Consider the following 13,637-nt stretch of genomic DNA (forward strand, 5'->3'; position numbering starts at 1 on the left):
TCACATCAAAGGCAACAAGTATTAGTAAGTTTCTGGGGAAATACACATGTAGTTTTATTTTAAAAACTATATATACATACAATATCTGAAGTAATGTATAAAAACCAAAAATAAACACATTTCATGTTTATTTTTTACTTATTTTACTTTAATTCTAGCTTTATAATATATTTGTAATGAGTTATATTATTTTAGATTGCTCTTAAGTGAGTCAGCATTTCCAACTATATAGTGTTAGCTGTTAGCAATTTTATTAATTATTATAAATTGACGGTTTTCCTGCATTTTCTCTTAGAGAGAATGACGTGAGTGGGGCAGATCAAAGGTAATCCCGGTAGATGCGTCACGCATCAAAGGCAACAATTATTAGTACTACGCTGGTCCAGCATTAGCTGGTCCTAAAACTACAGACGCCATATCTACCATCACAATATGAGTCAAATGCGTTCTACAGTATGTACCTTTATTCACCGACTTACGCCGTTTAAACTGCATTTCCCGGCACCACCTGTAATGATGAGTCATCTTCCCCCGCACGAAATCTCGCGTTATGTGCAGTTTGACCCTGCCCTATGTCTCGCGCACTCGCAGCTCCATCGCTCAGTATATAAAGCAGAACAACGACGGAAGGAGGACGGCTGGGGAGTCGCAGCCCGGGATTGTAAATAAGACCGCTGAAACTGTGTTTTATTTACAAAAGTGATGCCGGCTGTTTCGCAATATCTTTCCCAGTTGTTTTAGCTCGTTTTTCGTAATTTTTTGGCTTTATTTCTCGCCCTATTTCCGTGTGGTTCTTACACTACGCGTATAATGGCGAGCTCGGCTAACTCGAACCCAGTGGTAAGGATCAATCTCTCGGGATTGTCAGCGGGGGAAATGGGGGTAAAGTTGTTGGAAAGCTGTCGACAGACTGGTTTTATTTATTGCAGTGAAATGAATCTTAAGAAGAACACTTAATTTTCAAATAAAAAGTATTTCATTCAATCGGCCATTTTAATCAGTTTTTCTAACATTTTCCTACTGATACTACAATTAGTAGAAGCAACGGACAACGTAAGAAAAACAATATTATTTTAATAATTAAGAACATGAGTTTAATGGTGTGTTGGTCAAAAAAAGAGAAAACATTTAAGTTGTATTTATGGAAGTTGTAAGTGCCATATGTTTGTCAGGTTTGAGTTTTAATGAAATGGTTGATAATACAGTGTCAGGACGAACTTAAACATGAAGGCTAAACGTGGATTGTTGTCAGTCTTTAATGTTGTGCTTTATTGTAGTTGTGGGTACTGCTTTTTAGACGAGTATGAGATCAAAGGACCAGTGCTTAACGTATGCTAAACTAGTTGATTTGAACAGAATTGACTAACATACTGATGTACTCAAAGCACCTTCCAATCATCCACTGCGAATGACTTTAGCGTACGATTTGAAAAATGAAGTATCCGTAGTAGAAAGTCGTCAATGCTCAGTCAAGTGCCTCATCATTGTCCACCATTCCACGCCCAGACGACAGGCTAGCCGTCCCCAAAAACACCACTTCTACCCATCTCATGTCAAATTGCTCTTGCTCCCCGTCGACACGACCATACTGCTTTAAAAAAAACCTAAACACTCATAAGAAAATACGCCGAAAATGTCCTCCACATTCCGCTACATGGTGTTCACAAGACGTGGTTGTCGAGCGCGCAGTTTGCCGCTCCGTAAAATGGCTTCCACGTCGCCCGTCTCTCCGCTTCTGGCCCTCCTCCTTTCCGCTGCCTGGTTTTATACCGCCATATTGGCTCTCTAATATAGACTGCCCGGGATGGGAAGGTGCTTCTCGACGCTACGTCACCGGCTCTACATATACACACCAGACTGTGCCTTAAATAGTGGAGAAGCGACAGGCCGAGGGGGAGGGAAGCAGAGACCGAGGTCCGTGCTGCGGACGCGGGCGGACAGTGCAGCTCAGGCGGCGTAGTGGCCTGTGTGTTTGTGTGCCTTGCCTTGTCTCCTGGTTTACACGTTACTGCTTTTCTGTGGCGACGAAATGCAACCCTTTATGTTGTATTATTATACATACGTTGTAAATGTATGCATCTTTTGTACGTCACCGTGTCCCGAGAGGAACGGACGTGTTGTTACGTAGTGTACATCTCGCTTGTTCCTGTGGATTAGTGTAGGAAAACATGCATAGCTGAGTATATAAAGCTAAATCCCAGGGATTATTTTTTGCAGTGAACTAGTTGAAGAGTACAGCTGTGCACCAGATAATACTTTGTTATACAAACCAATGCATGTTTATCAGGGCAAAGTTGAATGTATTTTGACATACAGTCACCGGTCACTTTATTAGGTACAGGTGACACCTAATGAAGTGTTTTGCTGCTGTAGCTAATCCATTTCAAGGTTTGACGTGTGTTGAACAATGGTCGTCTGCATACATAGTTTGTGAAATTAAGAGTAGTTATGGTGAGTTACTGTTGCTTTTCTAGTATCTCAACCCCACTCCGGCCATTTTCTGACCTCTGGCACTAACCAGGCATTTTCACTGGATATTTTCGTAATAATCTTAATGTTTAAATGAATTTAAACATTAAGTCGAGTTTAAACGAATTGTGTGTGAAAATCCCACTAGATGAGCAGGTACTGAGATACTCAACCAACCCACAACCGTGCCACGTTCAGGGTCACTTAATCCACCTTTGCACTGTTCTGATGCTCAGTTTGAAAGTCAGCAGCTTGTCTTAGTGCTGAAACACTAGAGTTTCTGCCATGTGGCTGATGTGCGACAACAAGCAGTTGAACAGGGGGACCTAATAAAGTGGCCAGCATGTGTTTGTGCCAGGGATTATGTTGCAGTGGACTAGTTTTCGAGTTGACCTATACACCAGATAATCCCACTTTACACAATATAATGTATATTTGTCACAACAAAGTTGAATGTTATGTGACATGATTATTTTTTTCTCTTATGTCACTGCTGTAATGTTTGTTTTAACTCTTTTTGTCTCTGTTAGCAAACTATGAAATAATGACCATGTCGTCTCCTCCTCTTCTCAGCCTAAACTATACAAATCTGTGATTGAGGATGTGATCAACGAGGTGCGAGAGCTGTTCCTGGATGAGGGAGTGGATGAGCAAGTGCTGTTGGAGCTGAAAACGGTAACTGCCCTCTGCACCGTTGTTTCTACGCACAGCCTCCTTAGATGGAATAATATTTTGGGCAGAAGTATCGTGCGGTGTGTTTAATATTCTGCTTCAGAATGATGTCGTTTCAAGCTTCACCCAGAAAGTATTTGCCTGAAATCATCCAGTAACCAGGATGGATAGATTTCTCTGTATATTAATGTGGCATCCACAAATCGATTTTAAGTTGGGAAGGCTGTGTTAACACAGTAATGTAAAATTAGCTCTGAATGTTGTTGTTATTAATTTTCCCAACTCTCAGTTGCAGTTAAACACATCCTTACAAATGATGTCCCTCTGTTGTTGCAGCTGTGGGAGAATAAACTGTTGCAGTCCAAGGCGGTGGAGGGCTTCCATACTGAAGAGCAGGCAGCGTTGCAGGCTGCACAACAACAACAACAACAGCAGCAGCAGCAACAACAGCAGCAGCAGCAACAGCAGCAGCAGCACCACCACCAACAGCAACAGCAGCACCAACACCAGCACCATCAGCAAGTTCAGCAGGTTCAGCAGGTCCAACAAGTGCAGCAGGTGACTCAGACAGCACAGGCGCAACAAGTCATCCTGCCCCCACAGCAGCAGCAAGGTACGTCAGCACCTCAGTAGGAACAAATGCATTCAACAAATCAATTCATGTGTAAAATATGATATTAAACAAGTTTAAACTATCTATCCACCTTAGGCTAGATAGAATTTGATGTCATGAGCTAGTAGTACACCAGATGTCTTAACGAAATCACATTTACACATTTTATTTGTGAACTTTTTAGGACTGACTGTAATTGGTACATATATTTTAGAATGTTGTGGTTTTAAATGACTAATTTCTCTCCACAGCTCCCCAGCAGCAAGTCATTGTTCAGGATTCTAAGATCCTGCAGCACATGAGTGCAACGGGGATGGTAAGTGAATTATGTGCTGATAAATTAAACATGAAATTGAAACGTTGGGGGCTGTTTTGTGCATTCCACAAAACAAAAAGTGCTTCTGTATAGTTTCAAAAATAGTGTAAGACCTTGGCAGGATTTAACTAGATTCAGTTGAGCTACTCGCATATAAAAGCCGGGGTGACCTCTTCTTTTATTTTTTTTATTTTTTTGGTCATTATACACAAGCATGCATAGCAGGAAGAAAAGACAGCAAATGCTCATAATGCATCGCCACAACTGGTCCAGTAACGGGACAGAAAAGTCAAGAGAGTAGATGAGAGAAACGCGTTCACAGACGAGATGATTAGCATGGATCGAGGTGGGCGTGAATCAAGAAAAAAAACACCGTCTTACATGATTCCGTTGTGTCTCTGACTCACCTTGTCCTCCGTCAGTTGTAATGTCGCATTACTGAGGTAAACGCTCTTCCTTTTGCGAGATGACGGAACAGATGGTTCATCTGTTGGTGTCGAGGCTCGCATCTGTGCTGCTGTAGTCAACCACGCTTTTCCTCTAAATTTACAAACAACACTTTTAAACTCACACTTTTTTGCATTTGCATATTGTTTCACTATTAAGACAAATTGAATGAAAGTAAAAATGTAGCTTTCATCCCATCTGCCCAAGGGGGTGTGAGTATTAGCATGTTAACATTAAGGTCATACTGTGTGTGCATCTGCTATACCTATAGTACATTTACACCTTTATTTGTCTCAGTGAGGACTAAAATTTTGTCATCATGTATTGTATGCGTCTTCTCCTTTTGTCCTCTAGAGTGCAGCAGCTACTGCAGCAACACTTGCTTTGCCCACAGGTTGTGCTCCATACCAACAGCTCATCACCAGCCAAGGTAAAAATAAAAAAAAAAAAGAAAGAAAAAACTCCCACAGGCATATTCTTCTGAATAGTCTTTATCCTCAATCATACACTTGAAGGATTTCTCTAATGATCCATTCACTCATCTCTCCTCTGCCTCGTTTCTCAGGTCAGATCCTGCAGGTGCTCCGCGGCCCCAATGGAACTCAGTATCTCATCCACCAGCCCCAGCAGCCCATCCTCGTGCAGCAGCAGATGCAGCCCGGTGGTGTGCAGGCACCTGTCATCCAACAGGTACGTTTAGATTTGGTCAAAGGGGAGAAAATCTCCAAAAACTAGTAGGTTTGTTCATAAAATTATAAGAAAAGGGTGTAAAAACCTCTTCATGGCCACAAATGGTATCTTTTTATTAACAAACCAAAGATGCTGGGTTTTTTGTCATTGAAAAGCAAACAATCAAACCACGCTCACGTTTATGAAGCCAGAATCAGAACGTGTCTTTAATTAATGAAAAAAATATCAAAATAGTTGTTGAATAATTTAGTAATAGACTAATAATCAATCTGTGGCTGCAGCTATATATATATATATATATATATATATATATATACGTGTGTATGTGTGTATATATATATATATATATACACACGTGTGTGTATATATATATATATATGTGTATATATATATATATATATATATATATATATATATATATACATATAGATATATATATACAGATATATATATATATACATACGAACAACGACGTGTGCCACTCTATAAAGTCCCGCTGTTTGTTGTTTCAGTAATTTTCCGTAAGTTTGACTAAGTAAAAAAATACCCAACAGTATTAAACCAATTATCTGTTTTACTAGTGTGGTTGCTGTGTGCATAATAATTGTAATTCTCTGTCTAATCAGTCCACAAGTCTGTTCTTGACACATGAGGTTAGATGGAGCTGTGTAGCAGCGTAGCTGTGGTTCCTCTGGCATCGGAGCGGCACAAGAATTTTGGAAACATGGTGAAAGAAAAGCCATGAAAAACACAAAGTGGTTCTGGGAAATCAGGAAGACTGTCTGCTCACATCTTTTCCCTAAAGTGCAATTTAGCATGACCCTAGTGTACACGAGTCCAAATAAATCAGTTAAAAGTCAACTGGTATGTGATACAACACAGTCACTACTGTGTGCTTTGCAACAAAAACACTTGAGATTTAGCATTTGTGAAATTGCACTAATGAACGCGAATCTCAAAGCCTGTGTAAAACGAGGGCTTTGTCTTGTGTCCAGGTCCTGGCTCCTCTGCAGGGAGGCCTGCCCCAGCAAACAGGAGTCATCATTCAGCCACAGCAGATCGTCTTGGCTTCAAACAAACTTCAAGGCAATACACAGGTCAGCACTTCTCCAGTTCCTTCATAAATGATTATATTGTCCTTATCGGGAAGTTTCTGCCGCTTGTATGTTTTTCTGTAGCGCACTGTGCCTCTTCCACTATATTTTTATGGCAGTTTTAATCTCGCCATATTAAAGATGGGAGAGTTTTTTCCCCTGTAGTCAGCACGGATGAAGCAGACTGGAAACCTACAGCAAGCTGTATCGTCACGTTGTCATATCAACCGTGTTTTCTTTCTGCGTCCCCCTTTTCCCCCTCCCGGGTAGGTGATGCAGGCAGCGGCTACGGCGCCACAACCCGGTCAGGCAACAACCGCGGCTCTGGTGCAGCAGGTTCAACAGGCCCAGGGTGCGGCTGCGTCACAGGGCCCCCAGCAGGCCCAGGCCCAGCAGCAAGCCCAGCCTCAAGCACAGCAGCCTCCCATGATGCTGCAGGTGGACGGGACCGGAGACACCTCCTCGGATGAAGACGAGGACGAGGAGGAGTATGATGAAGACGAGGAGGAGGAGAAGGACAAGGATGGGGGAGAGGACGGGCAGGTGGAGGAGGTGAGAGGAAATCTTTCACATCCTGTATGACGTGCGGTGTTTCACCCATCACAGTTCATATTAATGATCCTGGTGAAATCCTGCTGTGGCAGTGGGCCGGGAGACCGTGGCAAAAAACCCATGAAGCTTACACCGTCCTGAGCAGGCGGACGGAACTCTGTGTAGCACTGGTAGTTTCCACTTCAGCCGTGTGTCTTTCTAGCGACAGACACATGGCTCTCAGCAGGCAGGCAGGCAGGCACATCTCAGGATAAAAGTGGCCCTCTCTGTTTACCTGTCACTCAGGTGTGCAGGAGTGTGAAGTGAGCGTATGTTCACTGAGCAGTCAATAACCAAGCCCTCACCTTTTTTTTTGTGTCTCTGTCAGGAGCCATTGAACAGTGGAGATGATGTCAGTGATGAGGAGGACCAGGAGCTGTTTGATACAGAGAATGTAGTTGTGTGCCAGTATGACAAGGTAAGAAATGACCTGAAGTCGCGTCGAACGTTACCGCTAGAGCCGAAACGATTACTATTTTGATCGTCGTTTAATCGGTTTAAAGTTTTTTCATGATTAAAACAACATTTCTGATCGTTTTAGCTTCTTAAATGTAAACATTTTCTTCATTCCTTTGCTCCATATCTCAAAGAAATCCTTATAAGTGATTCATTTTGCTTTGTGGACAAAACAAGACGTCCAAGAACATCATCGTTTCCAGCTTTGACAAACACTGATCAATGTTTTTAACGTTTTCTGACATTTTATGGACCAAACGATTACTCGGTTTGAGAAAATAATCAACAGATTAATCGGATATGAAAATAATCATCAGTTGCGGCTCTAGATGCCACAGTAGCTCGGCTCTTCAGTGCTCTTCAATGGTCAAGGTGTTTAAGTGCAGTAAGGTACAAAAATAACCAGACACTACCGTTCGGGGTACCAGAGTAAAATGGTACGGTCCTTTGTGACGGGTGTGAATATCTCATGCAACTTGAGGACATTTTAAAAGGCACTCTTCCACAAAACAGTAGAAAAGAGATGCTGGATGTCCTCCATTGTTGTCTGTTGTGTCGCGTTCAGTGTTGTCGTTCGTTGTCCTCGCACCTCCTTGTGGAGACAGGCTTGAGTTGTCACACTGCTTCAGTGTAGTACATATTTATAATATCATTACATTAGTTGTGATTAAGCCATGATACATAGCCATTAACTTGTAATAATAATGCCGCTTTCTGTTTTGTTCTTTCAATTAAAGTAGTAGTAGACTCTGAACATGTATCTCAGTTGCAGCCCTTGTGAGAAAGGGATTGCTAATAATTAAATTAGCTGTTAGAGTAATAGCACAATTTGTCCTTAGATGAGTTAAGTAATTTCCAAAACACATCTCTTTTTCACACAATATACTCTAATAATAGAAATAGGCTGAAGGCTTATTTTTGCCTCCGATACATTCCTTCATTCATTCCTTCATAGGCCGCTGTTAGAAATAAGATCTCCCAGATGTCTCATTGTGGACATTTTCTAACCAGGTTAATAAACGTGTGGCACCACTGTTAAATGTAACAGCCCTCACTTTTGTGATGCACTTAAAGGTGTGACAGTGTTTCCCCACTACGACCTAAACTGTGTTGTTCCATCGTCATCGAATTTGCCCTCTACAGTTTCAAAATGACTAATTTTTAACATCATTGTTTTATCCAGGGTTCCCACTGGTCCTTGAAATCCTTAAAAGTTTGTGAATTTGAAAAAAAAAATCCCTTGAAGGTTTTTGAAAAACACCTTAAATAGACATAGGTCATTGAATTGAAAGTGCTTGAATTTTGAGCAAGAAAGAACTCAGGTTGATATTTAGGTAAATGTCTCCCTTGTTTGTTACGACGCCACCTACTGTTTCATGCCCTGCGTTGCTTGACGAGGTCTACGCCGAGCAAACGTCGTAATTACTAGCAGTGTTGAAGACACTGTCCACTGTGTCTCTCTGCCATTGACATGAGATTCTGTGCAGAACAATGAGCGAGTAACACAAATGACATGATGCTTGGGATATGAACATTCCAAGATCTCTTGCTCAACAAAGACAATGACAAAGACTGTCTTGCCCAAGATCTCAAGGACAAGTCTTGTCCACAGACAGAGTGTGCTGCAAATCAATAAAAGTGGACGCCATGGGTGAATCGCGTCGTACAAGTTGCCCTCGCGTCTTAAGCTGTGTCGGCACATTCCGCCCTTGAATTTGAGGGAATTGGTCCTGGAAAGTTCTTAAAGTCCTTGAATTTGATGTCAACCAAGGTGTGGGAACCCTGTTTATCATGTGCATCACATGACAAAACATTTACCACTCATTCACCTTGAGGTCATTTCTTTTCTGTGATAATTCTCCACTCCACTCTCCGATCATTCATTCTCGTGATTCTAAGAACACTTCAATTTTTTCTTTACGTATGTGAACACTTCACAACCCTAGTCAACATGCAGGTTGTTGCTAATTCAAGGCCGATAAAGAAATACCATGTCACCGTCTGTTTAAACCACTGCTCGTGTCCCACTGAGCGTCCTGCGTGCATGGACCGGCGACATTAGAGTCCAGTATGAGTTGAAAACGGTGTCGGTTTCCTTGACGCCCACAGAATTAATGTCTTTCACTTTGCTCCTCAGATTCACAGAAGTAAGAACAAATGGAAATTCTACCTGAAGGACGGGATCATGAATCTAAACGGGAGAGACTATGTCTTCTCCAAAGCCATTGGGGATGCTGAATGGTGAAGTAGAAGGTAAACGACAAAACAAAGCAGGAGCAGGAACTCTGAAACTCCTTTCTATCCAGTTAACAGACACTTAAGTATCCTTCCATATCCTGTGACTGGAGTCATTTCAGGAAACTTCTTCTGGAGTCTTTGAGAACTCTGACAAACCCAAAGGACTGTGAGGGCACTGTAAAATCGACGAGCCTTGTCGGATGAGAAACCTACAGGGGAAGGAAAAAGCCTACGATGGGGAGCGTCGTTTCCGCCTTCTTCTTCTTTTTTCTTCCTCTTCCTGGCTTCTCTTCCCCTTTTTGCCGAGAGAATTCACATCACTTTTGGAAAGTAAGCATTTTACATGGTACAGGTGTAGTGGACCAGGGCGACGCGACCTGCCCTGTCGCAGGAGGTCAGAGATGATTCATTATCGCCCCGTAAATGAGAATCACCTTCATAATGCACTGTAGTCGGTTGACTGGATTGACTCGTGTCTCGTTTGTAAGTCCAAACTTAGTGCCACCAGTCGAGAACGCTGCCTTTTAGAACGACCAGAATCAAAGCTTTTGGCTTCTAATTTTTTTTTTTGTTTTGTTCTTAGATTGCAAAGTTGTGTTTTTATGTAGTTAACAGCCTGTTATTGTTTTAAACATTTAAAAAAAAAAAAAAAAAAAAGTATATGTTTTAAGGGTTCAGACAATGAGCGTGAAGTTGCATTTATCTCCACATTTAACAGTAGACCACAGTCCAAGAGAAAAACGTTAATTTTCATCGTCTACTTCTCTGGAGCTTCATTCCGTCTTTGACTCGAAATTTCACACACACACACAAACAGAAGGAAGAAGACATGAATAATTTTAAGAATTGTACAAACTCTCTGAGCGTTTGTCCTGTCGATGTATCTGGTGTATCTCCTTTTTTTTTTTTTTTAAATAGTTCTCCTCAGCCGTCTGAATTTTGCACTGTCAGTTTTTCATCGTGTAGAAAGTTTCAAGTTGACGAGTAACCACAGCGTTCTCTGTTCTGTGCAGTCGTCTGTGAGAGAGCGAAGAACAGTGACAGTCAACACGTGGTGTGTGTGTGTGTGTGTGTGTGTGTGTGTGCGTGCGTTCACGTGTGTGTCACCACCGCTTTTCTCTGGAAGTGTTCGTTTTTTCTTGCACACCCCATAATCACAATCACCCCCTCCTTTTTGTTTTTTTTTAAAGGGCAACACAGTGTCCTGCTCTTGTTTTTTTCTATTTATTCCTGGAAGTTCATAAGATGTGCTATATATTTTTTTGAAAGTGATTGAAAGCCGCACCAAACTGTGCTCTTATAATCAAAGTGTTCCTTTTTTTTTGGTTCTGTTGTCAAAACTACGCACCGCTGTGTTTTGGATTCCTTCGTCCACCACATGTTCTCCCGTGCTTTTGTTTTATTTGTGATTTTTAATGACGAGAATATTTTCTATCAAAGTGAGTTGAACTCGGGGCGTGTGTGTGTTTCACTGCAGTTTGTTTTTAGTGCCCCCCTGTTGCAGCAGTTTGAAATAAAGTATGTGTTTTTGGACTGGTGTGTCGATGCTCTTGGCCGTGTGAGTTATGAGGAACCGCATCAACATCAGGGAAACACAGTGACGGTTTCACAAGCGTGGAGTAATTGGACAAAAATAACTTATTTTACAATTTCCCAATTCCTAAATCATAATTTCATCCATTTTGTTTTTATAAAAACGATGCTCGTCTAATATGACGTGGAAAGATGTGCCACACGTTTTAAACATTTCAGGTAGAGCAGTGTTTCTCTTTCAACTCTCCATGAGTAAGTCTAATAATAATAATAATAATAATAATAATGATAATATCTCATGATTCATTTTATGTTTATCATATTTTTTGAATGTTGTCTTCATTTCATTGAATTAATTTCAGGATTATTAAACATGTTCTCGCCACGTTCAAATTATTGTTCAGTGTGCCCCAGCTGATACTGAAGGAAATGTGTTGTTCATATGTTGTCATTTTATGTTTTTTTAAGGCTCAGAAGGTGCACTAAGTTGTGTTTGGCAAAGCAAATAAAGTGTCTAAGGTTTATTTTTTGTTTAGTTTTCCCCAACCCTAATTTTAATCTGGTGAATAAATCATTTGTATACAAGTTGTGAATCTGCAGCTCGTCATTGCGTTATGGATTTAAACTGGACGTTATGTAACACTGTTGATGATGGCATTCAGTGGTTTTTGTTACTTTTTTTTTACTATTTGTTATTATTTTTATACTTTGGTCTGAACAATGTGGAGAAAATATCTTATTACAATTATTCTCACAGATACTGTGATTGCAATTTTATATAATTCTTTTTTGAGTCGGGCCTTGATTTGATTTATCGTGGGTTTTTTTTTTTTTTTTAAGATGGTAAACAAAATCTAACACTGAATCAATCATTGTTTATTTATATAGCACTTTACAATGCCTGCAAGGTAAGGCAAGGCAAAAAAGATTCATATCAAATAAATAATAAAAGTGTGCAATAAAATAATTGAAAAAATAGGTTTGAAAATCAGTAAAACTAAAAAATATACAACTAAAAAGTTATAAGTTTATTTAATAAACAACTCCCAATTCAATAACTGAAGGCAGATCAGGTCACAATGAAGGTCCCACTAAGTCACTAACATACGACATCATTTATTTAACTGGCATTAAACAGTCAAATTGCGACTTTTCTGATTGCAAATTTTACGTTCAAAACAATAGTTTAATTTGTTTAATCTCATTTATTTCCTCCAACTGTCCTCAAAGGAACATTGTGAAACATTTTGTGTGGTTTAGTGGCAGAAATATTCAATGTTCTACCCATAAGCCAGTGCTTATTCACTTAAAGTGGAATGACATTTGTTTTTTGTGTTATTTATATGTCCAAGTTTCTACAGGAGCCCAAATGGACAAACTAGCCAGAGCAGTTCCCTTTTATCACCATTAGGTGTCACTAATTTGCACACACTGGACCCTTTAACATGGTTATTTTAGGTCCTATTATTACGATACATCTTTAGTTAATATGATCATTTCTGTTATTTCCACTACATTTGCCCGAAATATTCCAACTCTTAACTTTGATGTTTTATTGTGCGTTGTGTTTCGGTGTTACAGCTCATTAAGTATCTTAATCCCTATATGTTCAAGTTCCTTGAGCTAATTTGTTTTGACAGTGGCACGAAAGCCAGAATTTTCCCTGCTCGGTTTTCAAGCTCGGCTGTTCTCGCTGTGTAATCCAGCGTCTGGACGGCTGTCAGGTTTTGGGCGTTTTCCCCTGCTTCTCCTCTAATTCTTACCCAAACTGATACAATCCCTGTGTGTTTCTTTGCAGGTAATTATGAGATAAAGGTGCTGTCATGGATTATAGTCAAATCAGAGAATACGTGGAGATTTTTTCGCTATTGATTGTACACGGATTTGTGGCCGGCTGTCACGTCTACAGTATATCACACTTGACAAAGACTTATTCAGCCTGAACAGACCTCGTTGTGAAAGAATGTATCCCTGGCTGCTTCTGATGAAGTGGGCCCTCCTGCTACTCCCGGGCACTCAGACATAAGAGTCTGAGCTGCCGGGGAATGAGTCTCATAATGAGGCCCCGGAGATGTCTAGCTTTAACTCTGGCTTTCTCTGCTTACTGATGATGACTGCCAATCAGCGGCATGGGTTTGCACGGCTTCACCGCAACATAGTAGGCTCGTTGGCTGTGGCATGTTAAGGTGACTTAGTCTCAGAAAATGTGGAGCTTAATGGCAACGGAGCGCCTCTATCCATTTCTAATGGAGATTCCTCCTCTGCTGTTCACCCCCCCCCCCCCCCCCATTGTCTTGTGTCTTTTGATGTCCCATAATGAATCGAGTGTGTCCTGTGGGCAGAAGTGCTGGAGGGGAAAAAGTTCTGTTACACGTCACAAGTGAAACCCGTGAGTTAAAGGTCCCGTGTGTCACATTTAGAAGGTTTTATTGGCAGAAACTGAACGTACTTCCCATAGGTGTGTTTGTATAATTTTAGAATTGCTTTAAAAAGAATGTTTGGTTTTTGCACCCTGCAG

The 13,637-nt window shown here is 40.8% G+C and overlaps 1 protein-coding gene across 1 annotated transcript; it reads left to right on the forward strand.

Moving 5' to 3' along the window:
• Positions 1–594: 594 nt before the first annotated feature.
• Positions 595–11,119, forward strand: gtf2a1 (general transcription factor IIA, 1). The gene is made up of 10 exons (XM_058614024.1): positions 595–840; positions 3,043–3,144; positions 3,478–3,754; positions 4,006–4,070; positions 4,872–4,947; positions 5,083–5,207; positions 6,203–6,304; positions 6,572–6,853; positions 7,221–7,310; positions 9,486–11,119. Exons 1-10 carry the CDS (start codon positions 811–813, stop codon positions 9,591–9,593), a joined length of 1,257 nt encoding a protein of 418 aa, XP_058470007.1. The 5' UTR covers positions 595–810; the 3' UTR covers positions 9,594–11,119.
• Positions 11,120–13,637: the final 2,518 nt, after the last annotated feature.

This window comes from Solea solea, chromosome 17 (genome assembly GCF_958295425.1).
Source record: "Solea solea chromosome 17, fSolSol10.1, whole genome shotgun sequence".
Taxonomy (NCBI): domain Eukaryota; kingdom Metazoa; phylum Chordata; class Actinopteri; order Pleuronectiformes; family Soleidae; genus Solea; species Solea solea.